General features: G+C 42.9%; 1 protein-coding gene across 2 annotated transcripts in view; it reads right to left on the reverse strand.

Moving 5' to 3' along the window:
• The window catches only part of COL5A1 (collagen type V alpha 1 chain), a 247,123-nt gene that overhangs the window by 109,764 nt on the left and 109,599 nt on the right, over positions 1 to 27,760 (reverse strand). For both annotated transcript variants that reach the window (XM_038744585.1, XM_038744584.1), the window contains exons 5-11: positions 25,026 to 25,157; positions 20,385 to 20,528; positions 18,156 to 18,380; positions 16,666 to 16,830; positions 16,337 to 16,393; positions 10,333 to 10,374; positions 10,031 to 10,093 (exon numbers count right to left, since the gene is read on the reverse strand). In XM_038744585.1, the coding sequence (XP_038600513.1) occupies positions 10,031 to 10,093; positions 10,333 to 10,374; positions 16,337 to 16,393; positions 16,666 to 16,830; positions 18,156 to 18,380; positions 20,385 to 20,528; positions 25,026 to 25,157 (828 nt within the window). The remainder of the gene's footprint in view (positions 1 to 10,030; positions 10,094 to 10,332; positions 10,375 to 16,336; positions 16,394 to 16,665; positions 16,831 to 18,155; positions 18,381 to 20,384; positions 20,529 to 25,025; positions 25,158 to 27,760) is intronic.

Raw genomic sequence — 27,760 nt, forward strand, 5'->3', positions numbered from 1 at the left:
ACCCACAGCATCACTGAGTTATACTATGGCCGCACATTTCTGTGATGGGAATATGAGAGTGTGGAACCCTGCTTAATGTCCCAAAAGGAACAGATTTCTAAAGTAAGTGTCCACAATGCTACCTGACCCACACATTTTCCCCTTTCAACTACTGCTAATAATATTCACATGTACTAGTGTGTCCTCAAAACTGGACAACTATTTCCAGGATGCCTTTGGAGATGCCTCAGTGATTTTTACACTAAAAAGAATTTGAGGATGAGAAAAATGTTGTCATCCACCTGAAACAATAACACAGTCTGAAAAAATTTGATGGTAAACCTTCAAAGGGGCAGGGTGATTTATAGGCTCACAATACAGTCCCTTGAGCTGTTAGGCAGTAGTTACATTTCCACCAATCTATCTGCTTTCAAGACCACTGTGAAAATAAGCAGTGATATGGTGGTTCTCATACTGTTTACTTAGCCTCTGTCAGGTATAGGGGAGTATCCAATTTAGTGATGGTGACTTGGAGGTTCATAAATCAGTATCAACTGCTGGATTTGAAGCACAATAAATAATTTAGGCTGGCCTTGACTTTTAGTATGCACCTCTTTTTTTTTCTTTAGTATTCGATCAGCCTGGCCCGAGACTGTTTGTCTACCATCGTGTACTCCATCAAACTCATTTTGTTAAAACATGTTTTGCATGAATTAGTAGCTGGCTCTGAAACCAACAAACATACACAGTACGTACAAAATACGCAACTCCCAAATGAAACGTTTGTCATTTAATAATATTTCATTTCCTAGAAAGATCTTCAGGATAACTCAACATCATGTTATTGTTATGTAACCCCACATCTACCCATGTGCTCAAGCCCAGTGTGGAGGATCTGATCCAGGGAGACACCAGATGGCTCCTAGAAAATAAACCAACCAGACTTTCACCCTTGCTCTTGCTTTTTACCTACAGAAATAGAAATGAAGAAAAGAGGCACATAGTCTCTCTGAAAACCCTCTGAAAGTAGTGAGAGCCCCTCACTTTGAGGGGAGGTCCACCCTGGAGATGGAAAGGTGGTTTAATTAAGTGCGAAGCTGAGGAGACACTTCCCAAATGAAAGTTGTTGAAGGCAAATAAGACTGGTTGCAGTCTATTCTGCTGGTGAAACAAAAGATTTCCGAGGAAGAAATCAATAACATCTTTTCTCTCTGCCCTGAAGAAGACAGATTGGTGTGTAAGAGAATTCCCAATTCCCCTCACCTTTCAGATGTTCTCTATTCCAGGCAGAGATGTGTTTAAGGGAGGAGTGTGTTTGGGATAGATGAGAACAGAAAGATAAATAAGGAAAGAAATAATCCACCTTCTGAGTTAGAGAGGAGGAAATGGGTTATGGGGTTTTTCTAGCAATGAAAGAAAATGGGAATATCCATGGATTCCTCGAGAGGCTAGAGGATAATGGCTCTTGTCATTCACTACCAAATCCCTGAAAAACAAGAAGCCACAGAATGTGCTCGCAGATTTTCTTTTGATACTTGGAAGAAGGCTGAGTGGATCAAACCTTTCTTCCCACTTGCTGCCTGGATGTTTTCAATTTGTATGCTATTCTTTCATCAGTGACTTGTAACTCTGGGTGCTCAGAGATGAGGCAATCACCAAGCTGGACTTGACTTCCAAAAGCGAGAGAAAGAAATGAGCCGAGGAGCCAAGATGGATACCCACACCACCATCAATGTGAGAACTGGCTAACCTGCACCTATTATTTAAATCATGATTTTCTAAGATAATTCCTGAGGGCTTTGAAGAGCCACTGGACTATAATCAGTGGAATAGAACCCTAAATGCAACTGCCTAATGGAAAGAGTACAGGCCTCAGAGTCAGAGGACCTGGGTTCTAATCCCGGCTCTGCCAATTATTTGGCTAATTGCTTGTTGTGTGACCATGGGCAAGTCACTTAACTTCTCTGTGCCTCAGTTTCCTCAACTGTAAAATGGGGATTCAATGCCTGTTTTCCCTCCTACTTAAGACTGTGAGCCCCCATGTGAGACTTGGACAGTGTCCAAACTAATTAACTTGAACCTACCCCAGTTCTTAGAGCAGTGTTTGATACATAGTAAGAACCTAACAAGTACCATAAAACAAACTTGCCTATCTGCAGTGTAACTGCGAGCTAGTCATTTCACTTCTCTATGCTTCAGTTTCCTCACCTAAAGCTGGGAATTCAATATCTGGTCTCCTTCCTACTTAGACTGCGAGCTCCATGTGGGACAGGGGCTGTGCCCAATCTGATTATCTTGTATCTACCTCAGAAATTAATACAGTGCTTGGCATATATAGGTGACTAACAAATGTTATTATTGTTACTATATCATCATCCAATAATTTTTCACTTTGGAGGTTTGTGGTACTTAACTATGTTGGGTTATGGATATTCATGTGTGTGATATATGGCCTCTTCAGAATATTAATGTGCATATTTTTGAGAGGCTTTTAAAAAGCTTTCTTCATATTTTGACATCACAATTTAGAAGTGTAACCCAGTATGTGCAAATATGAGTATATGACTGAGTTATTAGACCCTTAAAAATAAACTGGCAAAAATACTGTGCTAGCCCTTCCTGACCCCAGCAGTTGGAATGGCAGTAAAATAGAGTAATGCAACACCCTTTACCACTCATAAATTGTTACTTTCCTTAGACAGATATATTGGTGGCTATTTGTAAAGTAGTATATGCCAGATATCAAATGCAAGCAAATCATTCCTCCCATCAGCCTCCTCTCTGATCTCCCTTCCTCCTGTCTCTCCCCGCTTCAGTCTATACTTCACTCTGCTGCCTGGATTATCTCTGTACAAAAACGCTCTGGGCATGCCACTCCCCTCCTCAAAAATCTCCAGTGGTTGCCTGTCAATCTACAAATAAAGTAAAAACTCCTCACTCTCGGCTTCAAGGCTCTCCATCACCTCGCCCCTCCTACCTCACCTCCCTTCTCTCTTTCTACAGCCCAGCCCACACCCTCCTCTCCTCTGCTGCTAAACTCCTCACTGTGCCTCGTTCTCACCTGCCCTGCCGTCGACCCCCAGCCCAAGTCCTTCCCCTGGCCTGGAATGCCCTCCCTCCACACATCTGCCAAACTAGCTCTCTTCCTCCCTTCAAAGCCCTACTGAGAGCTCACCTCCTCCAGGAGGCCTTCCCAGACCAAGCCCCTTTTTCCTCTCCTCCTCCCCATCTGCCGTACCCCTTTCCCCTCCCCACAGCACTTGTATATATTTGTACAGATTTATTACTCTATTTACTTGTACGTATTTACTGCTCTATTTATTTTGTTAATGATGTGCATAAATAATTCTATTTATTCTGACAGTTTTGACATCTGTCTACATGTTTTGTTTTGTTGTCTGCCTCCCCCTTCTAGACTGTGAGCTCATTATTGGGTAGGGACCATCTCTATTTGTTGCCAACTTGTAATAATAATAATAATAATGGCATTTATTAAGCACTTACTATGTGCAAAGCACTGTTTTAAGTGCTGCCCAAGCACTTAGTACAGTGTTCTTCACACAGGAAGTATTCAATAAATACGATTGAATGAATGAATACAGATGTTTTTCTCTCAAGTAGCCTCTAAATGAAGTTTTTGTCCTTGGTCCTAGGAAATACTGATAGGTCAGCAAAAAAATCAATCAATCAATTGCATTTGTTGAGCACTTACTGTGTGCAGAGCACTGTACTACAGATTTGGAAGAGTAGAGTAGGTAGACCCATTCCCTGCCCATAGGGACCTTACAGTCTAGAGGAGGAACTTACTTTTCGTATGCTGAATTGCTATTTACTGCTCTTACGACCTGAATTTGTTATTTGGTAACAGACTGGTAAAATTGTTTCCAAGTGTGCTTCAGAGAGTGTGCTCTCGTTCACATTTTTCTGAAACGAGTTGGGTATTCCTTTATCTCTCATTATTTCTAGATTTAAGACATCCAAATGCTTTGAAAACAAATCCCTCTCCAAAGGGTTGAAGAATTGTCTTCCAAAAAGCTCCCTGGGCCCTGCCCACAGAGTTTGCTCAGAGCAGAGCTTGCAAATCAAATTCCTGAGCATTTGAAGCAAGGAATCAATGTACTGCAGAAGGGGTTTTCATTCTCAATCATGTCACTGGACCAAGAAACGTGATTATTGTTCCATTAAAAAAATATAATTACAGTAAGAATGTAAAAGAGCCTGAATCTTTTGAAAAATCCTTTGTAGGCATTATAGATTGCAGTGCTTAGCCATCACCAGCTGGACCTCATGAGTCAATTAGATGATAAATAAGCTCAATTAAATAAATAAACCAGGAGATCCAGTGAGCTATGAGTCACAAGAATGTTGTGGGCCCATCCACGTGTTTAAAAATCTATTCTAATCCACTGAACTACCATAAGGGTGGTGATTTTATTTTCATTTTGTATGCAGTGCTACAATGGGGGAGGTACAAACTCATGAACTGGAGTCTCAGAATAGTGCCTTAGCAATGCTTAATTTTTGTTGTTGTTGTTGTTGAATTGAAAATGCACCAACCCCTTTTCCAACTTGGATGTTGTTCTAGTCTAGTCTCCGCAAACACAGCCAGCCACCAAACACTAATCCTTGGGTCTGAAACACCAGTCTCAAGTACATTTGGAATATTTGCAATGTACAAATACACGAGTCCTAATGATCTGGAATTCAATTAAATGTCTGGCCAATACTAACAGACTGGGAGGTCCATTAGAACTATAAGTCTATGAAAGTATACTGACAATTTGTGCAAAATAGTAAAACCCTAAAAGAAATCAATTTAAGTCAATATTGCATAGAGGCAGGCCTCACACTGAATCCACTTTCTGTCAATCAGTGTAAGTTAAGGAGGTAAGAGAAGGATGGTCGAGAGAATGGAAACTAAGTCAAGGTAGAATATGAGAATGACAGGATGTTTCTGGATGGAAAACTGTTAGGTTGAACATAAATGCCATTCAGGTCAATCAATCAAAGGTATTTACTGAGTGCTTATTGTGTGCTCTGTATTAAGCGCTCTGGAGACTACAATATAATAGAGTTGGTAGACATGTTCCCTGCCCTCAAGGAACTTACAGCCTCCAACCCAGGATTCCAGATCTGACAATGGCAACTGAATAACTGATGGAACAGTGGGATCACTACCCTTCTCAACACCCAAAATGGGCTAACATGTTACAAACTACTATATTAACATACTAGCTTCATGGCATACTAACATGGGCTAACTAACTAACATTAACTGTCCCTCAATTTCCATTGAAAAGAGAATAAGACCTCTCAAAGTGGTAGAGTGCAGAATGCAGGGAAAGGGAAGGAAGACTAGTGTGGGTCTGTCAAAGGGCTGAATTTCTTCAGTGGTCTGGGTGTCTTCAATTACCTCCGCTCACTTGTAATTAGTTTTATGGGAAATGTCACTTTTATGGTAACTCTTCCTCTAGGCTCCATTTTGTTTCAGCCTCACAGATGGAACAAACATGGAAATTGAGACTCTGAAGGGAGGAGAGCTTCCTTTTTAAACCAGCTGCTATGGACTGAAAAATCCCAAAGCCTGGTATTGAGAGGCAGGTGTACTTGAGCAGTGCTCCAGAACAAAATCCATCAGTATCTCAGAGTGTCTCCTGTCTCCTTGGCCCATCTCCCGACATGCTCCTCCACATAAGCCATCAGAGGCGTTAACTCCAAGGGTAGGAACCAGATTAGCTCTGGTGGAAACTAAACTCAGCATGTCATTCAGTGGCACGAAAACACTTTCACTTGAGGGCCTGCTCCAGTAATCACTTGGACTTTGCTCCTGGAGAATCTCATCTTCAGGACCCTAACAATCAGGTCTAGAGTGTGTCTTATATCTAACTGGATTTAGTAAGCATTCCTCCTGCATGGGAAGGGAATGTGCCTACCAACTCTATTATATTCTACTGTCCCAAGTGCTTAGTTCAGTGTTCTGAACACACTAAGTGCTCAGTGAATACAACAGACTGATTAACTGCATGGGTGCATTTGCTATTCCCCTAACTGCCATATTTGCAAGGAAGAAAACTCTTGTTCTTTGCAAAGAGCTTTTCCACTGTCCCTGTGGCATTCATCTAGGATTAAGAATAATAATAATGATGATGGCATTTATTAAGCGCTTACTATTTTCAAAGCACTGTTTCTAAGCGCTAGGGTGGTTACAAGGTGATCAGTTTGTCCCACGTGGGGGTTAAAGTCTTAATCCCCATTTTACAGATGAGGTAACTGAGGTACAGAGAAGTTCAGTGACTTGCCCAAAGTCACACAGCTGACAATTGGTGGAGCCTCGATTTGAACCCATGACCTCTGACTCCAAAGCCCATGCTCTTTCCACTCTGCCATGCTGCTTCTCACACTGATTAGGGATACAACTTGGGATAAAGAAGTGTGGTGTTGTCTGGGAACATATTTGAGAAGCTGTGTGACCTAGAGACCATGGGTCTGTAAATCAGAAAGACCAGGCTTCTAATCCAGGCTCTGCCGATTGTTTGCTATGTGACCTTGGGCAAGTCACTTACCTCCTCTATGCCTCAGTTTCCTCAACTGTACCTGTTCTCCTCCTACTTAGACTCTGAGCCCCATGTGGGACAGGGACTGTGTCCTACCTAATAACTTGAATCTTCCCTAGAGCTTAAAACAGTGTTTGATACATAGTCAGTGCTTAACAAGTACCACAAAAACCCCAAAGAAAACAAAAACATCTTCAGGCATTTCTTTGACAGTATCTGAAGCATTCCTACCCAGGGGGACATCTGGCAGATCCTACATGTCACCAGGACACTATTCCTAGGGCTTGTGATTCCTTCTTTGTTCAAGTCTTTCTTTTTTTTTAATGGTATTTCTCAAGTGCTTACTATGTGCCAGACACTATACTAAGCATTAAGGTAGAAACAAGCTAATCTGGTTGGAAAGAGTCCATGTCTCACATGAGGTAACTGAGGCACAAGAAGTTAAGTGATCACACAGCAGACAAGGGGTAGAGCCAGGATTAGAATCCAGGCCCTTCTGACTTCCGGGCCCATGTTTTATCCACTAGGCCACGCTTTTCTGTCTGACCTTGTACTGCTCTGCTGTGGGTTCTATAGCAGAGAGAAGAGGCAGAGATAATGTGGACAAGATTCTCTACAGTGGATCTCTCCAATTATTGAGACTAACAGCAGTTTGACCCTCCAAGTCCACTGATGGGACAGGGATAGGGCCAGAGATGTAGCCTCTGTCTTCCCCACCCCAACCCGAAAGACAAAGCCACCTATTGTTCTGGGTGAGAAGGGACAGAATCAGTAATGCTGAGGGGCAGATCTGTGAGATGGATGCTAGTCTTTCACTATCCTGATGTATGTAATAATAATAGTAATTGTATTATTTGTTAATCACGTACTATGTGCCAAGGACAGTACTAGAATGGGGTAAATACAAAGTAATCAGGTCAGAACCGGTCCCTGATTCACACGGGGCTCATAATCTAATTAAGAAGGAGGACAGGTATTTAATTTTCATTTTCCAGATAAGGAAACTGAGGCACATAGATGTTGAGTGACTTGGCCAAAATCGCAAAACAGGCAATTGGCAGAGACGGGATCAGAACACAAATCCTCTGAGTCCCCAGCACATGCTCTTTCCACTAGGCCATGTGGTTTAAATTTATCAGAATAAGTATGTCCTTATGTGTCAAGATATACATATATATATATATGTGTATGTGTATATATGTATATATATAAATATATATATATACATATACACACACACACACACACACACACACACACACACACACACAAAGGACAGGCATTAATACATTAACAAACACTGGCCTAATCCTTCATCTGCTCCAAAACTCCATTCTTATCTGATTATTACACTCTCAACCCTGGGCATCCCACTATAGGATTTTTTTTAATGATGATGTTTAGTGCTTACTATGTGCCAGGCACTGTACTAAGCGCTGTGGTAGATGCAAGACAATCAGGTTGGACACAGTCCATGCCCCACATGTGGCTCCCAGTCTTAAATCCCCATTTTACAGATGAGGGATCTGAGGCACTGAGAAATGACGTGACTTGCCCAAGGTCACACAGCAGACAAGTGGCAGAGCCAGGATTAGAACCCAGGTCCTTCTGACTTCCAGGCCCAGGCTCTACCCAATAGGACACGCTGCCTCTCAGATTTCCTGTTCTTGCAAGGAGAAACTGAGACCTCTTCTACCTCTCCACTGCTGGCAGTGCCTCAGCATGGGCTCTGCAGACATCAGGCAACAATAATAATAATGATGATGGCATTTGTTAAGTGCTTACTATGTGCAAAGCACTGTTGTAAGCGCTGGGGAGGTTACACTGTGATCAGGTTGTCCCACAGGGGGCTCACAGTTTTAATCCCCATTTTACAGATGAGGTAACTGAGTCGCAGAGAAGTTAAGTGACTTTCCCAAAGTCACCCAGCTGACAGTTGGCAGAGCCGGGATTTGAACCCATGACCTCTGACTCCAAAGCCCGGGCTCTTGAAGTTCATCTCAAAAGACGCAACAACCCACTAAATAAAACTGGATCAACATTGCTAAAGGGAAAGAGATTGAATAATGAAAACAAAAGTATACTGTTAAGCAATAAATTGTCTGTGTAGATGGACCCAATAGATTTAAGGGGCCATAGATCCAATTTTATATTGGACACTGCAGTCTTCAGCTGGCCCGGCCCCTATCCGATATGGGTACAGCACCAAAAAGTCAGTTTGGACACACATATTTTATGTCCTGTATTTTTTATCTTAAGCATCCAGCCTTCCTCCAACCTGGTTGCGGAACAGAGGGAGGGAAGGGAGACCCAGGTGACCCCTAGCAAAATGCTCTAGACAGTGCAGACTTCCACAAAAGAATCTGTATGTTGTCAGATATGGTTATCGATCATCTTGTTATGTTGCAAAACCTGTTTAACACATAACATAACATATGTCTGTTACCGCCAAGTCAACAGAGAAGCATCTGGCATTCATGAGTGCTATCAATGACCAGACTAAATCACATCACCCTCCAATCCACTGTATGGAATTTCAAGTTCGATGATGCTTTCTTCTGCCAGGAGTTCATCAAAAGCAAAGAAGGCCCCAGAGGAGACATTAGAAACAAGGAATTTAGCAGAAAATAAAACTCTCCTGCACAACCAATCGGTTTCCCTCCTAAGGGACATTTTGTCTCTTCCATCTTCAACCTCAGACAATACATAATTAGCTGTTGATATGGTTGAGCTCCTCGCCCAGAGGCACTGGAAAAGAAAGCACACCTTGCAATATATGAAATTTTCCACAAGGTGTCAGCCCCAATTTGCCGCTTATGCCTATCCCTGAAAGATTCAGGAGCAGCCAGGATGCAGGAAGGTGCCCCTCAGATAGCAGAGCTGACAAGAGGACACTGGTTTTCCATTTCACATTTGCCAATCGGGAGGGAAAGAAAAGTTGGTTTGGACCTGCTTCTAGCACTCCTTAGACCATCTAAAATAAAGTGCATTTATTTGCCCTAGAGTTTGAGGATGGATGTTTTATTGAAGACGGCAAAATTAATTAAATTCTATGGGTTAGAGTTAACTTGCAGGAAAATGCCAAGAGAGGAAAGTGAATATTTTGGATCTGGGTTTGCCATAAGCAATCCTCCTCCAGTAGCTATTTCCTTAAGGCAACACTACCAAAAATGGTATTAAAGAATAAGTGCCCCTAGCTCCCATTTCCTAATGATTCTTGATCTTTTGATTGTGATTTTGATGTCTGAATGCTCATTCCCTTCCTACCCATTTTTCCTTCTTCTCAGCTAGGCCACCATGCCCTGATGTGTTTGCAAGGTGGCTGAGCCTGCTTTTCTCCTTGATGAGATCAAACAGGAGTGATTTTGCAGATGGAAGAAAGTCTGCTCCATCCCTTTGCTAGTAGTCTAGTCATCATTGAATTCAGACCCACAGGAAACCATTTACCAAACACAGTACCCCAGGGGAGCCACAGAAATCAAAACCACACAACTTACTCTCTCTCCTGGATCACCCACTTGACCTGAAGGTCCAGGAGTCCCTGGAGGACCAGGAAGCCCCTAGCAGAATAAATGCAAACAAAATAGGGTGAATTAGTTGCAGACATTCTCCATTCTCTGACATCACTCCCTAAAAGAGAAGGAATGAATGGAACAAATACATGACTTCACTGACATGCAGAAATCAGAAATGGTCCCTCCCAAAAGTTCAGGTTTCTTTCGATACCATATGGAATGGGGGAATAGTCCTTGGCTAGACAGTGCTTCTCCCTGTAAGTAAAATCCAGTGAGTTACTTACGGCAGGGCCTTCTGGACCAGGGGGGCCTTCGCTAAGCATTCCCTGAAAAAGAACAAACAGCTTTGTTAAATCTCAAGGAACTTTTATTCCCTCAAGACAAAATCATAAGTGCATAAGCCATGTCATATTGTGACATCAAGGGTTCACTCAACCCAGTGTTCTCCCTCCAACAGCGCAGTTCCAAGAATCTGCATCATGATTGTCCCTTTTGACGTCCATTCTCATGGCTAAGGATGTTTGGTCAAACATCAATATTTTCCTCACTAATGACACATCAGGGAGCTATCATCCATGTATGTACTTAACCCTCCTTGAGTCTTCTAACCATCCAATCAGTCAATCAATAGCATTTATTGATCACTTAGTGTGTGTAGAACACTGTACTACACATTTGGGAAAGTACAATATAACAGGATTGGTAGATACATTCCCTTCCCACGAGTTTACAGTCTAGAGGACAAGCCTATAGGCTAGCTTACAGTTTACATGTAATAAAATGTTAGAGCCATATGTTTCATGAATTTAACCCAAGTCGTCATGAACTTTACTGATATTGTATACTTATACGTCTTCCTGTGTTAACAGATTCCCTAGGCTTTCCATCCCACGTGTAAAGAAATACATCCTTGTGTTTATTTTGACCCCGCTGTCTTCGAACATCAATAGGTTATTCCACATCCTGTTACGACAGGATTCAGCCCAGACCATGGGGTCAGGTTTTCAAGAGCTTAACCCCAGTTTTCTATGGAGTGAAGGCCTTCAGCCATGAGGGGGTCTGTCTCAGTTTCCCAGGACCTGACCTCACTCTTACAGGACGCCAGTGGTTTGAGCTGCCTCCCGAACTTGTCCTATAGCAGTGATTAAGGACATGTGTCTGTGTAATTATGCTGCTGTGGTACGTGGGGATAATGGGATGTTACTGTATGGTTTCCATGCGCATATTTTTCCACTTATGTGACAACTTTACAGTGATCAGATCTAGATTTCCTTTTGGTTTGTGTTTATACGAGGAGACAAGAGGAAGGTCCCTGCCACCCAAAGCAAAGACAGAATCTTTACTCTTGCCCCCACCCCCTCTGCCCTTTCCCCCATTCCACACAGGGGTCTGAAAAATCTCAAGGCAACATCAAATTCCATTCCAGGCTCCCTCCCTCACCTTCGACCAACTCCAGCCCTTCCTGGACTCCTTGCAGCCCTGTCTTTCCTCCCCGGGATGAAGTCAGCCCCATAAACTTCAGAGAATGTCAGCTGAGCTTGTGTGGTAAGCCAGGCTGGAGATCAGGTTACACAGCCACCCTCCCCACCCCTGGAGTATGGTGGTCTCCACAGGTCAGGGTTGAAGCTAAGGTCAGTTGGTGGAGCAGAGCCAGATACAATGTGTGAGTTGACGTCACCCCTCTGCCTCACTGCTTGGTGAGCTCAGCATGGGGACCCTGTCTCTTCCACCCTTCTATAGAAGCCGGGTGGTCTGTTGGATAAAGCACAGGCCTGGGAGTTAGAAGGACCTGGGTTCTACTCCCAGCTCTGCCACTTCTCTGCTATGTGACCTGGGGCATGTCACTTCAATTCTCTGTGCTTCAGTTCTCTCATCTGTAAAATGAGGATTAAGACTCTGAGTCCTATGTGGTATAGGGACTATGTCCAACCCAATCAGCTTGTATTATCTACCCCAGCACTTAGGACAGAGCCTGGCACATAGTAAGCGCTTAACAAATACCACAATTATTATTATTAACCAAGCTGTAACTGCTGATCCTTCCATTTTTTTAAATGGTATTTGTTAAGTGCTTACTCTGTACCAGGCACTGTACTAAGCACTGGGATAGACACATGCTAATTAGGTTGGACACAGTCCATGTCCCACATGGGGCTCGCAATCAATCCCCACTTTACAGATGATGAAACTGAGGCATCAATAAGTTGAATGACTCACCCAAGGTCACACAGCAGACAAGTGGTGGAGCCAGGATTAGAATCCTTATCCTTCTGACTCCTAGGAGCAGGGCCCTGCTCTCTCCACTAGGCCACACTGCTTCCCTAATATCTTGCTCTGCTCCTGCCTTGGAGAAAGGACCGGCACCCCCCTCACCCCTTGACCACCCGACAGGCTGGAACTGTGCACAGCTTGGGTCCAAGAGAGATGCACAGATGAATTTTGCCACTTCTAGTTCTCTGCTCTTATGAGAATTGGTGGGTGCTCATCTAGAGGCTGAGCTTTGTGAAACTGGCTCACCCAGCTGTGGGAGGAGGTGGAGAGGAGATCTTTGAGGTTTCTTCCTCAAGTAGCACAGAGGCAAATGCTTCCCACAAAATTACCCAGGTTTCCTAGCCATAATGCGATTTGCACTAATCAGAATCCTCCTCCCCAAGATGCACAATGTAATTATCATTTACAGACCAGTGCCTCCTGCCAGGGGGCTCAAAATTCAGGGCTGAACATTAGGGAATAGATAATCTGATAGCAGGGTAATTCAGTCTTTCTAATCCTGCTTTGATGTTTTCCACCTTGAGGGACCCAGGAACCATAGTTCAGGGGCATCCTGAAAAGAATCTGGGAATATACACCATTTTTCCCCAAAAATACACACAGAGCTGAACGAGACCATACTGTACTCTGTGTCCTGAGGAATTTCATCCAGTCCACTTTATAAATTCCAGCTTTCTTCCCATGCAAAAGTGATTTGGTGCTGACCCAGAGCAGCAGGAGACTTAGAGATTAACCTGGGACCAGGCAGGTCCAAGATATTGGCAGCTGTTCTTCAAAACTATACATGTGTTCTCAGGGAGCCAGATCTTAAATTTAGAGGGCTGTCAGGAATCTCAAATCCTGGATCACTGAAGTTGGAGATGCAATAGTATTTTTTAGGGAACAAACCAGGGAGAGTAAGAGCAAAAAGGCAAAGGGAGAGAAAAAGAGAAGGGGAAGAGGGAGGGAAGTGTAGTGGGGGAAAAAAAGAGAGGGGAGAGAGAGATAGAGTGGGAGCATGCAAACATTCACCTAATTATGCATTATCTACTAAATAACTGTGTGGTACCTGATTTCCTAGTGCCTAGGGAACCAAAACTCAAAAGAGAGCCTTCTAGACTGTAAGCCCGTTGTTGGGTAGGGACCGTCTCTATATGTTGCCAACTTGTACTTCCCAAGCACTTAGTACAGTGCTCTGCACACAGTAAGTGCTCAATAAATATGATTGAATGAATGAAGAATGGTACATCTCTTGAGGAAAGGGGCTGGATATTCTCACAAGGAATCAGAACCCCACCCCCCACCCCCGGGGAACTTTCCAAGCTTAGCGTCAATCCCAGATCTCTGTACAGTGCTGACACACTTTACTCTTCTCAGCTCAGCTGTAGCTCACAGCCGTTGTCCTTATAAGGAGTCTCAGAGGCTGGCAGGTTCCAGATTTGGGGAAGATATTTGAAAATGACTCTTATCAGCAAGGGGCTCTGACTTCAGTAACTAGGTTTGTTGGCTAGGGAAATGTGGAGGCCTCTTAAAAGAAAGTTTTAAGATCTGGAGGAGGTAGGAGATTGGAAAAGAGAAGAGAAAAAAAGATGGAAGGTAGGGGGCGAGGGTGATGTTCTAATTAGCCGATTCATGATACAAGCATTCTTGGCATGTTGCACTATTTATCCATCTGTTTATGTTGGGTTGAGACTTCAGGGACATCTGGAGCAACTCCAGGTTAAGAAATTCCAACTGTTTACATTATCTTCTCTAGTGGAACTGACAACAGGGACAGTGGACATGGCAAATAGGATGGGGGTGGGGTGGGGGGAAGATAGGGAAAGAAAGGGAGGAGACACATTTAGAGAAGCTAATGTGGAGGCCAGAGGGGGAAGGGAAATCCTGTCTTAAATGAATCCAGATGGCCTGGTATATTAAGAGATGAAATGGATTTTCTGGCTGCACAGTCCTGGTTTGTAAAGTGTTTATTTTCTCAGCCCCCTTCTCCAATCCAGCGTTTTTTGCCTTTCTTTTCCATTCTAGCAGAGAAGGGTTTACTCTCTAACTATCCCTCCAGCATCAGTTTGATTTTCTGTTCCAGGATAGGAACCTGGGGCTAGGACTTCACGGCCAAGGTGAGAAGGGGACCCAAATAACCTCAAGTAATTCAACAGGACAAGTCTCCCCACAGTAGGCAGGCAATTGAGCCTGCGTTGACTCAAATGGTTCCATCTAGACCATAAATGGCACCCTTCCCTAGCTACCATCATAACAAGAGAGTCAATACTGTAGCTGGTCAGAAGCTGTCTACTGACCCCTGCACAGCACCTCCAAATAAAATATTCCAGGGGCTGAATTATCTTAAAAAGACTCTCCTGAACAACACACATCCCCACCAACGAAATAACGTTTGGCTCAAATACTGCCTCTTACCCTTTCCTGCAAAAAGAAAAAAAGAGAAGAAGAAATCAAGGCAAGCCCATTCAGAGATCAGAGAAAAATGCATTTGTTAATGATTAAAAACGCAGCAAATCCAAATCTCCTTGCAAGGCAGGCACCGAATAGAAGAAAAGTAACATTTGGTCTTGTTTACTTTCTGGCATATTCTTCCAGGGTTGGGAACCAGCCCCGCCTACCAAATTCTTTCAGGATGATTACACTGAATTGATTGCTGTTAAACACTTTTTTTTCCTTTCTCCCCCTAGGATCCACATTGTATCCTTCCAAACTGGACAGCAAGGGGCAGCCTGCCTTCAGCCCTCTCCTGTCAATTCTCTGGCAAACGGATACCCAAGATCTGTCTCCATTGCATGATGGTCTGGGGGTTAGAGTTGGGGCTGGGGAAAGAAAGACCTGCTCAACAAAGCATGAAGAGGAAGGCTGCACCCACAGGCTGATCCCACCTCGATCTCCCAGGCTAAAGGGGGATGGCCCTGGGCAGGAGAAATCTATCTTCTTCTGGATTTTGCCCACCCTAACAAACCCAAAAAGATGAATTTAAGATCACGGTGGGAGGGCTTTGTTGTTCTTCATGACTCAAAGTTGAAGATTGGAGAGTAAAAAGGGCAGGAATCCAAACTCAGGGAAACCTAAATCTGGAGTCCAGAAATTTCAAGGTTTGGGATTTTCCTTTTAGAAATGGTGGTAAAATTAAAAAACCATAAAATCAACTCCTCTTTTCCCTCCACCACTCCCCAACCCACACCTGGCCCTTCCTCCTCCTCCTTCTCCCTCTTCCCCAGTTCCTGAGAGAGAAACTAATTTTTCATTTTGCTCTCCCTGCAGGTCAGTATGGCTCTTCCTGGGAAAAGGCTGGGCTCTCTCCTGCTGTGGATATAGTAGGAATAGTAAGCAAAAAGAAAGGTTTTCTGTTCTGGGGATCTCCAAGTATACTTTTGGCTCCTGCGTAATCAGAGAATCTTTCCTGTTGGTGAGCATGTCAAAAGAAAGAGGGAATTCCACAGCCCACCCTAGGCAGGTTAAGTTTGGAAAACATTCTTGGCATCTGGAAGCTGAACTCATTTCAAAAGAATTACATCCCAGAGCCTTTTACTGACCTTTCTCCAGTAATGCTACTCAGAGCCAAACTACAGTCCAAAGCCAGAGTCCAGTCCCAAGCATGTGACCTTCCTCATTTGACTCAGATTCATCAGTTCCCCCTTTATGGCCTCATCCCCTCCCCAACCCCAACACAAGTGAAACGTGGCAGTGATGAATTTAGAATTCTTGGCTTTCCTGTCCAGGCTCTGACTTTCCAAGAACATCTTCAGAGCCCACTTCCCCACCAAGCACTCTGGCCCTCCCTGTCCCCAGAAACTGCACAAGGGCTGGCCCAGACAGGTTGATCCACTCTGTATTCCTTCCTCAGTTTCACAAGCTTCTGAACCCCCACCCTTCTGAACAGCAAGGGAGCTGACAGTGTCGTGGGGCCAATGAGACCTCTTTCTGCTTCTCCTCAGAGAGGGAGGAGCAATTCCAGAGAAAGTGTATTCCCCCAGTTCAGAGAGAGAGAAAGAGAGAGAGAGAGAAATCACTGCAAGAGCAAGACACTCTTACCGGTTCGATGGTGGCTGGTTCCCCCTTCTGCCCTTTCTCGCCTCGAGGTCCTCCGATCTGGGTTTTGCAAAACACAAAATAAAGTTCCAGATTCAGTTGTAAGAGAACCAGTCTGCTTGTACATACAAGAAGGAAAGAGCAGGATTTCTGATTTTGTAGCTAGAAGAACCAGAGCCTGGATATGATGCACTAAGCCTCTGTTAGTGGAGTTGTAAAGTTAGTTCCTCTCCACTGGAGAGTGAACCTGGGGTTAGGGGGCTAATGATTTTGGGAAGAAAGATGGCATCCCTTTCATCCTCAACATGTCCAAATAGAGACCCTGGACTTACCCCTTCATAGATAGTATCTTGGTTGGCAGGCATGCCTGGTCCAATCTCTGAGGGGGAAATGGTAGGATCAAAATAAGGATCATAATAATTTTCAAGATCCTTGATGGTTTCCTCAGTAAACTCCCCTTCGAAGTCATTTTTGTCTTGGTCTGGAAATGGTCCCACCTAAGGACATAAGGGAAACAAAGGGTGACATGAGTGAGTGTGTCACTCCAGAACCTTGCTCTCCACAAGCAGCATGGAGCCATATCAACAGGACTGTGGGGAATTTGAGAGCTTTTCTTTCACCAGTACACCTCCAGGAAGTCAAAATCAGTAATGGGCATCATATAAAGGAAGCAACATTGTTTAGTGGATGAAGCATGGGCCTAGGAGCAGAGAACCGGGGTTCTAATCCCTGCTCTGCCACTCAACCACTGTGGGACCTTGGACAAGTCATTTAACAGTTCTGTGTCTCATTTTTTTCAGGTAAAAAATGGGAATAAATTCTACTTCCTATTTAGTCTGAGATGCCCATGTGGGCCAGAGAACTGTGTCCAACTTTGTATCTTGTATCTACCCTAGCACTTTGTACAGTGCCTAGCATATAATTAGCACATAACAAGTGCCATTAAAAAAAAGAGAAGAACCTGACTTTTAGGGGCTGTGCCTCTCAATGAAGAGGGCAGAGGTCAGTGGGAGAACAGAACAAGGTGATGGAGCCTTAAAAGCATGGCCTAGTGGAAAGAGCATAGGCCTGGGAGACAGGAGATCTGAATTGTAGTTCTGCGTGTACCACTTGCCTGCTGGGTGACCTTGGGCAAGCCACTTAACTTCTCTGTACATCTGCTTCCTCATATGTAGAATGGTGATTAGGTACCTGTTATCCCACCCTCTTAATATTAATAATTTTTATTATGTGTGCAGAGCCCTGCAAAGAGCACTGGTAAAGAATACACAGTCCCTTTCCCCCAGGGGAATTGTAATCTAAATCTAGACTGCAAACCCCATGAGGGGCAGGGATTGTGTCTGATGGTCATACTGATTCTAATACAGTGCTTAGTACAAAGTAAGCACTCATCTAATAACAACAGTTGTTATTTCTACTACTACTAGGAAATGACATCAAAATCCAAAGCCAAACATGCAATATCCAGTGACCTGCCTAGGGCCCTGAAGAAATGAAATCTATATCCAGAGATTACCCAAGCCCTCCAGACATCTCAAAGTACAGGGGAACCAAGATGAATAGGCCCCATTGTTCAGCTGCATGATCAAAATCACTCTTTCTGCAGGACACTCACAATAAAATAAACACAGTTACAGTTATTCAAACTGGTTTGCACTAGAAAAAACCTGGACTCACTACTGAAGGAAGCAAACAAAATCACACTTTTTTTGTTTTGTTTTTTTAAAGTTCTCTAGCTCCCATCTTCATGAAGGCTTCCCATTCCAGTGTCCACCCCCTTTCCAAACTACAGACAAAACAGAAATCCAAGAGAAGGAATTACATCTGATGAGTTGGAGGCGATGACTGTGCTGGTGGGAATCTCTGCCTCTTCAGCACCTTCGGAGATTTTGTCTGGATTCTCTAGTTCTCCGTTATAGTTTATGTCCTCATAAGGAGAAGGAGTATAATAGCCATAATCATAATCAACTACTTCAGGGTCGTTTTTATCATTCTTCTCATCAGTTTCTACTACTGGGGGCCTTTCTGTAGGTGGAGAGGTGAACACCTAAAAGCAAGACAAAAGAAAATAGACCATTTCAGAGAGAGCCGGCATTCATTCATTCATTCAATCATTTATTGAGTGCTTACTGTGTTCAGAGCACTGTATTAAGCACTTGGGAAGTACAAATCGTCAACATATAGAGACAGTCCCTACCCAACAACAGGCTCACAATCTGGGCTTCCATTTGACCTTTACTTAGGCAGAACTAGAACACAAACCTGGGTGGTAGTATTTCACTAGGTGACAAAACAAGATTAAACTATAAGAAACATTTAAAAAAATGAAATGTACAGAATTTTTTAAAGAATGAATAATGCACACAAGCACTCACCCACTCTTTTCTCCTGCTTCTCTATTGAAAACTATCAGTCAGAGGAGATGCGAGGGAAAGAGGAGGGACTGGGGGAGAGATGAAATTTTGATAAGGGTAGAGAAGTATAGATTGGAGAAAGAAAATACTAAATGTAAAGGAGGCCTTAGGTTAGCATTTAAGAACCTCTTAGGCATCAGAACCACACTACGAACTCCTCAAAGCACTGCAAAGCTTGGCGTGAAAACCATTCTTTCACACTAAAAGGAAACAGTAAGTGATAAAGAAGGTAGCCATGAATAGACCATTGTATCATGCAAGTGCCCACACACACTCACACACTTCAACTAAGCTCATATTGTATGTTTCCACTACATGTTTTGGCTGAAAAACCATTAGGGAACTGATAGCAGTAATGGTACGAAGTTCTAATTACAGTCCTCTGCACAAAGCAAGCACTCAAATTTCACTAACTAATAGATTGGTATTTATCAAGTGCCCCCTGAGTGCAATGCACTGAACTAAGCACTTGGGGAAGTACAACAGTCAGAAAGGATGTATTCCCTGCCCATTAGGAGCTTACACTCTAATGAAGGAGACAAACATTAAAATATTTAAAAATAGGAAAATCAAAATAAATTACAAAATGCACAGTGGAATAAATAAATATATGCAAGTACATTTGTTCATTAAACTTCATGCATTTTGGAATTCAAAATTGCAGAATTAATTACATAACTTTTCTGAGGTTAGGTATAAATAAAACTAAGTGCTAGAAATGCTGGGTTGAGGTATGAATAAATACATAAGTGCGAGAAATGGTGAGTTGATTCTATGAGTTGTTGGGAGTTAATCAAGGAAGACTTGCTGGAGAAAGTGTGATTTTAGGAAGGCTTTGGATATGAAAAGAGCTGTAGTCTGGTAGATTTGAGGTGCAAGGGAAATTCCACGCTGGGGAAACAGCACGAGCAAGGGAGAGTTGAGATTGTGGTACAATGAAAAGGTTAGATTAGCAGGAATGAAGAGACAAGATGGGAATATCAGGTGAAGAGAACAGATATCTAACCTGGGGGATGTTAGTGAATAGTCCAGAAGCTGATTGTGAGGAATTTCTGCTTGATATGAATAGACTCTGAAAGTCAATAGGGGGTTTTGAAGAAGTAGAGGTCTGAGTGACAAAATTGACTTGTGCAACAGTGAGTAGTACAGATTGGAAGGGAGGAGTGGAGGCAGGGAGACTGGGGAGGAGGCTGATACAATAGTCCAGCCATTATATGAGATCTACCTTGGACAAGGGTGGTATCAGTTTGGCTTGAAAAGAAGGGGTGAATCCAGAAAACACTCTACAAGAAGAACTATTCACTCTTCAACATTTTTTAGGTACTGGAATAATTCCGTGTCAGAAGAAATGATTGTGAGCTTCGCATGGAATCAGACCATGTGAGTACTATACTGTGAGTTTTCCTTAACACAGGACAAGAACACAATTTCTCTGTTACAGTAAAACTGGGTGTTACTGCATTCACCAAATCATCACACCCAAAGTAGCCTCGAGCTCTCTAAATCCCCAACACTTTCCAATATTACTAAGTGCATTTTAAAAATTGCATTGTCAAGGACTGCACACACACACACACACACACACACACACACAGAGTATATCAAATAATTGGGCACCTCTCCAAAGTGTCCCTTACCTCTGCAATCTCTGTTGTTTCCCTAGCAGCTTCAACGGGCTTGTCAGTGGGTGCTGTTGCTTTGCCTGCATCATCAGTGTCTTCATAGTATGGATATTCATAGTAATAGGTGTCACCCTCTCCCTCTCCCTCTCCCTCTGGATACTGAAAAGAAAATACAGATTATGGTAAAATGAAGTCTTGAGTTCCCAGAACACAGAAATATTGCCGTTCTCTTTCCCTGGGGGAGCAAATACCAGAAACTTCTCCTTTAAGTGTTTCTTGAGGTAAAGGTACTTCATTCTCAAAACAGCACCTAGTCCTTAATAAACTCAGTCTTTGGATATAATTCTGGTAAAAAGACAATATTCTAAGGATAAACTTAAATTGCTTGAACCCTACGATACTCCTGACTGCATTGTGCAGGTTGCCCTTCTCACTCTAAATCCCAGGGACTTGATGAGAAGAGAGCAGCATGGCCTAATGGACAGGTCTGTGAGTCAGGTGGACCTGGGTTCTAAAGCCAGCTCTGCCATTTGTCGACTGAGTGACCTTGGGCAAGTCATTTAACTTCTCTGTGCCTCAATTACCTAACCTGCAAAATGGGGATTAAAACTGTAACCCCTATGTGGGACACGGACTATATCCAACCTGATTAGTTTTTATCTACCCCAGCTCTTAGTACAGTACCTGGCACATAGTAACCAGTTAACAAATGCCATAAAAGAGATAGGATTCTCTGCAGCCAATCATCAATTCATCACTTCAGGGAGATAAGAATTCTAACCATTTACCAAATTCCTTCTGCACAAAATGGAAGTGTTGATCAGTGAAACCAGCCCAGGGCTGCTGATGGGAAGCCTTGCCACTGAAGATCACATTTGAGAAAAGAGCTGGGGGACTCAATATTCACTGACTCCAGTCTCAGGAGGATCAAAAAGAAAAATGCACACATCAGCCTTACCCACTGCACATCTGCTGGCCATTCTGAGGTAGACTGTAGCTGTAGACTGTAAATTCCTGCTGAAAACTATAAGCTTCTTTTGAGCGGGGATTGTATCTACCAACTCTACTATACTGTACTTTCCTAAGTGCTTAATACAGTATTCTGCACAGAGTAAGTGCCCAATAAATACCATTGCTTGATCCACTGGTGAGGTTGGGCAAGGCCAGTAGACAGAAAAAGCAAAGATTAGGGGGTGGGGGGATGATACATCTAGTTTCCATAGTCTTTTCCATCCTGCCTCAAAACATATAAAGGGTGGTTAACAATGATAATAATGATGGCATTTGTTAAGCACTTACTGTGTGTCAAGCACTATTCTAAGCACTGGGGGTAGATACAAGCTAATCCCACATGGGTCTCACAGTCCTGGTCCTCATTTCACCTCATTTGAGGTAACAAGCACAGAGAAGCTAAGTAACTTGCCCAAGCTCACACAGCAGACAAGTGTCTAGACTGTTAGCCCGTTGTTGGGTAGGGACCGTCTCTATTTGTTGCCAACTTGTACTTCCAAAGCGCTTAGTACAGTGCTCTGCACACAGTAAGTGCTCAATAAATACGACTGAATGAATGAATGAAGTGATGGAGGCAGAATTAGAATCCAGGTCCTTCTGACCCTCAGGCCCATGCTCTATCCACAAGGCCATTGCTGGGTTTCTAGAGGACTTGTTCAGGCCAGAACACACCTCACCTGCAAGGCCTTTGTCCTTTGAATTGTGGCAGCACTGATGATTTTTGGTAAACCAAACGTGAATGAGCTTGCCAAGTGCCACTCTGGCCTGTGCACAGGGACAGAATGTACTTGTTAAAATCCATATAGGCATGCCTGTGATGAATGAAGTATACAATATGGTCTAATGGAAAGATCACAAGCCTGGGGTTCAGAGGACCTGGGATCGAATCCCAGCTCTGCCACTTGTCTGCTGTGTGACCTTGGGCAACTAACAACTTCTCTGTGCCTCAGTTCTCTCATCTGTAAAACAGAGATTAAATACCTGTCCTTCTTTCTACTTAGGTTGTGAGCCTCATGTGGAGCCTGGTTATCTTGTATCTACCCCAGGGCCTAGTACAGTGCTTGGCACATAGTAAGAGCTTAACAAAAATAACAATTATTATTATGTATACTTATTATTATGCCAAAAGGGTAAAGTAGAGAGGGTGGAGCAACAGAAAAGCAGTGCTTTTCCACTTTTAGTGGGCACATATGGCTTTCATAGTACGTCATAGAAGCCTCAGGACCTCAGGCAGCAAATTTGAGTTCAACAAAAATAGGTAATGTTGAACAATTTCTTGGGTGTCATCCAATCAAAAGGTTCTTTAAGCATAATCCCTTTTCAAGCTGTAAATACAGGGAGGCGCTGCCTGCCTTTGACAGATGACTAAAAGAGTAGCATCTCTTGAAACCACACACTAAAGCTATTCTCCACTTTGGGCTGAGAATTAAAGAAGTAAAGAAAAACCTCTTTCACCACTTGTACGTTCAGAGGAATTAATCCAGAGGAGAGTAACAATTACCCTGGGGTCTCTGCCCAGAACACTGTGACTACCTTGCAAAGTTCAAAGACTTCAAGAGTTTTGAGTCTCTCACCACCCTTATTCCCCTTATTGCTCTTGCACTAGGATTTGCACCCTTTATTCACCTTACCCTCAGCCCCACAACACTTATGTACATATCTGTAATTTATTTATATAATGTTCATCTCCTCCTCTAGAGTGTAAACTCATTATGGACAGGGAATGTGTCTACCAATAGTGTTTATCATACTCTCCCAAGAACTAAGTACAGTGCTCTGCACACAGTAAGCTTTTAATAAATGATTGATTGATTCCCAGCACGCCACCTAAAAGGTCTAGCCTAGTGCCCTATATCTGGGAAGCAGTGTGGCCCAGTGGGAAAAAGCACAGGCCTGAGGGTCAGAGGACCTGGGTTCTAATCCTGGTTCCACCACTTTCCTGTTGCATGACCTTGGGCTAGTCATTTAATTTCTCTGTGCCTCAGTTCCCTCATCTGCAAAATGGGGATTCAATACCTTTTCTCCCTCCTACTTAGACTGTGAGCCCCAAGTGGGACCTGATTATCTTGCGTGTACCCCAGCACTTAGTACAGTGCTTGGTATGTAGTGAGTACATAACAAAAACCACAATTACCATCATTATTATTATTATTATTATCTGATGTTTTCAGGTAGGGCAGGCCTGCTGGTTACTTTAGCTATAAGTCACTATCTCTATCTCATTTTCATTATTTAAAAAAGGGACAAAAAAGGGAAAGGACCAACCCTAGAGAATTTAGTAAAATTTCAGGGGGAACACAGGCTTATTGATAAAATAATACCATAGTTTTAATATTTTTCACTGAGGTTTAAGCTACTTTACAAGTATAGGACATGCGGGACTGCAAACTCATTGTGGATAAGGAACTTGTCACTCAAATGCTTAGTAGAATGCTCTGAACATAGTAAGTTCCTAATGGTAATACCATTAATTGATTGTGAGGACATGGCTCTCAAGCACGTGATTCAATCCCAACAAAAGTTTTCAATTTAAGACATGTCAAACCCTAATTGGGGGAAGATATCCCATTACAAAACGCTATAGAGTAACAAATCACCATAAAGTCCAACACAACCCTTTGTAACTTCCAGTGTTAGAGAATCATAAAATGTTTCAAATTAGGTCTAAGCATATCTTCTTTCAAAAGGATTGGAACATACAGGAATCTTTTCCATTTTTAGGGGACGGTTACTACTTTTAGCGAAACCAAGCTAAAAAAAAAAAAAGCAAAAAACTGATGAGTCTGAGTTTCCAGAGGTGGAAAGGAGCATGCACTGAAGCAGAGGATCAGAATTATCATGTGATGGGTTTTCTTTCCTTCTTTTAAATCAAAACTGTGGTTTGCAGTGCCTCCCACAGTACAATAAGAAGTTGAATAAGAGCTCAATTTAGGATTTGTGGATTTCAGAAAAAAAAATGATTGTTAATGGCATGGAAGAATTAAGGACTCTCAAAGCTTATGTCAAGACTTGCTGAATCACCACACTGTTAGACATCAGAACCAATCTGCAATTTTGATTCATTTATTCATTCAGTTGTGTTTATTGAGCGCTTGCTGTGTGCAGACCACTGTACTAAGTACTTGGGAGAGTACAATACAACAATAAACAGATACATTCCCTGCCCACAATGAGCTACACACACACACACACACACACACACACACACACACACACACACACACGGCTTTGACGGAATTTACAAAGACCCATCCAACTTCTCAGGGGCTGTTTCAATCAGTTATATTTATTGAGTGCTTACTCTGTGCAGAACACTAAGCATTTGGGAGTGCACAATATAACAATATAAAAGAGTTGGTAGACACCTTCCCTGCCCACAGAAAGCTTACAGTCTAGGGGGGAGCTTACAGTCTGTATCCACCCTGGCATCCAGCAATTAGAACAGTGCTTGGCACATAGGTAAGCACTTAAATATCATTATTATTATTATCCTGTTTTGTGTTTCTTATTTTCACCCTGATAGGAGGCATGCAGCACTTGTTTTTAGCCATGGATTTCCTCCATGAATGCCATGGAAGGGGACTGGGAATCCAAGGGAACAAGGAGCTGTCAGAAGAAACCAAGGAGGCAATTGTTCCAACTTACGTATTCGTCTGGGTTGGGGTCCTGGGATTGGGGCGTGTCCGGTACTGCCGTGTCACAGTCAGGGCTGTAGTGTTCACAGTAGTCCGATGCCGCTCTTGGGTCCGGGACGATGAGGAGCTGCTGGATGTCCCCCTGAAACAGAGGATACATCCACCATGAGCCGACAACCAACCAGAGAGGAAGTTGTTAGAGACCTTTATTTGCTGAAACTGTGGACTGCCTTCCACCCATCTAGATATTTCATAATGGAGACAATGTGATTTACTTCTTATCTTGAGCAAACACCCCACTGAGAGAAGGATGATAAAGATTGAAAGGATCTTTACAGAGTACAATCTAGGCTCAAGGGGTACAGAGAACAGGTGCAAATGACAAGCCAGGAAATGCACTCTTTATTGGGGCTTAGCAAACCATTAGCAAACCATTAGCAAACCATTAGGGGTTAATGGATGGTGAGATAAGTCTTGATTGCATTTATTTCCCATGCTGAAAGCCCTAGGTTTAGCTGTTGAGGTCCACTCCATTAAGATAGTAAAACAATTTAGGAAATTTGACTTTGGAATCTTTAATCTGCTTGCAGGTTTCCATCTCTAATCATTCAGGGGAGTACTTCACGCTGGCATACATATTTTTATTCCATCAGTTAAAAAATAATTTCTATATCCACTTGTAAAAGGGCTTTTGACTGAGTATTACCTTGAATATTTCCCTCTTTAGATAGAATGAGGAGAAGACAGGAAGAAAGGATGCATGTTTCTCATTCTGATAAACCTGGATTTATACTCCAGCATGAACAGATATTCCATATTCTATAAGTTATTTCAAAGAAAGCCCCCTTTCCTTAGAAAAGACAAGAGGTCAAGGGGGTGGACAGCAAGGTCTTAAATCAAGCATAATGATAATAGGAAAAAAGTGAGGCCTAAATGAAAGAGCATGGGTCAAAGAGCCAGAAGACCTGGGTTCTATTCCCAGCTCTGCCCTTACCTACTGTATGATCTTCGGCAAGTCACTTAATTGATCTGCCACAGGTCCTTCATCTGCAAAATGGGAATTCAATATATTTTTTCCCCTCCTACTTAGAATATGAGATTCATATGTGATCTGATTATCTTGTATCTACCCCAGAACTTGTACAGTGCTTGGCACATAGTAAGCATTTTACAAATACCAAGTTACAATCATTGTTGTAATACCCAGATGCATTTGCGAGATACCCTTGAAGATCAAAGAGCCAGAAAGGAAATCCAGGAAAAAAAAAACCTGATGAATATACCCAGCTATTCATACACCACATGAGTTTGGCTTTTACCACCTCCTAATTATCATAATAATAATGATGGCATTTATTAAGCGCTTACTATGTGCAAAACACTGTTCTAAGTGCTGGGGAGGTTACAAGGTGATCAGGTTGTCCCACAGGGGGGCTCACAGTCTTAACCCCTATTTTACAGATGAGGTAACTGAGGCACAGAGAATTGAAGTGACTTGCCCAAAGTCACACAACTGGCATGTGGCGGAGCTGGGATTTGAACGCATGACCTTTGGCTCCAAAGCCCGTGCTCTTTCCACTGAGCCACACTGCTTCCTAGAGCATCAATGTTATATTTGTTATATATGTTATTATATTTGTAAGTGCTTTCTATGTGGCAAGCACTGTTCTAAGTACTTAGATAGATACAATTAATTAGGTTGGACACAGTCTTTGTCCCATAAGGGGCTCACTGTCTAAGTAGGAGGGAAAAAGATTTAATCCCCATTTTACAGTTGAGGAAACTGAGGCCCAGAGCAGTGAAATGACTTGCCCAAGGTCACACAGCAGACGAATGGCAAATGATAATAGGAAAATGACACTGCTTCTCATTTATCTTCATTACCCACATTCTATGACCAATATACTTTTCCAGAGGACTTTTTCCTGCCTTAGAATCTTCATCTGGGGTAGTTAAACCCATACTTTAACTACAAACCCTCTTGGCCAGTTTCAAAACCAACATTAGACTGTACAGGGAGCAGAAGGGCCAGTGGGCTGATGGGCTCTTAGCAAAGAGCAGCAGGAAGGTTCCTAAACTCAGGCCAGATGAGAACTTCAGCAGGGAAGGGCTCTGCCCTGGCTGCAGCAATGGCATGTGCCCCTTGTTCCTGTCCTAGGTCCTTTGCAAAGACAGAAAGAAGTCAACTCTTTAAGGTTACAAAGTTTATCAAATGGCCACCACCCTAATGCTTAATGTGACTAACTTGGCTCCCTATAAAAAGCCCATGCTATCTGGCAGAACGATAATAATGATTGTGGTATTTGTTAAGCACTTACTATTTTCCAGGCACCCTTCTGCACTTGCCCTAAACCTAAACATCACTAGCAGCACCCTACGGCTAAAACTGCTTCTGACAAGAAGTTATCAAATGCTAGGGCAGGGAGTGGCCAGTTGGTCACTCAGGAAGGAATGAATACAAATGCCATGCAGTCTTCCCTGAGTATGAATGGTCAATCAATCAACTGTATTCCCTGAGCACTTGCTGTGTGCAGGGTCCGAGAGCTTGGAGAGTACAACACAAAAGTATAAGAGACACATTCTCTGCATATTCCCTGCAGTCTAGAGGGGAGCATGTTAATCCAAAAAGAATGATGAGGGGAATGACCAAATGATATTAGGGAGGGAAAGTCCACCCCTCAAGAATGTCCCCTCCGAGAGTACAGAGGCCATGTTTTGGGGCCTCTGCAACCCAGCATGGGCAAA

The sequence above is a fragment of the Tachyglossus aculeatus genome, chromosome 4, assembly GCF_015852505.1.
Source record: "Tachyglossus aculeatus isolate mTacAcu1 chromosome 4, mTacAcu1.pri, whole genome shotgun sequence".
NCBI lineage: Eukaryota > Metazoa > Chordata > Mammalia > Monotremata > Tachyglossidae > Tachyglossus > Tachyglossus aculeatus.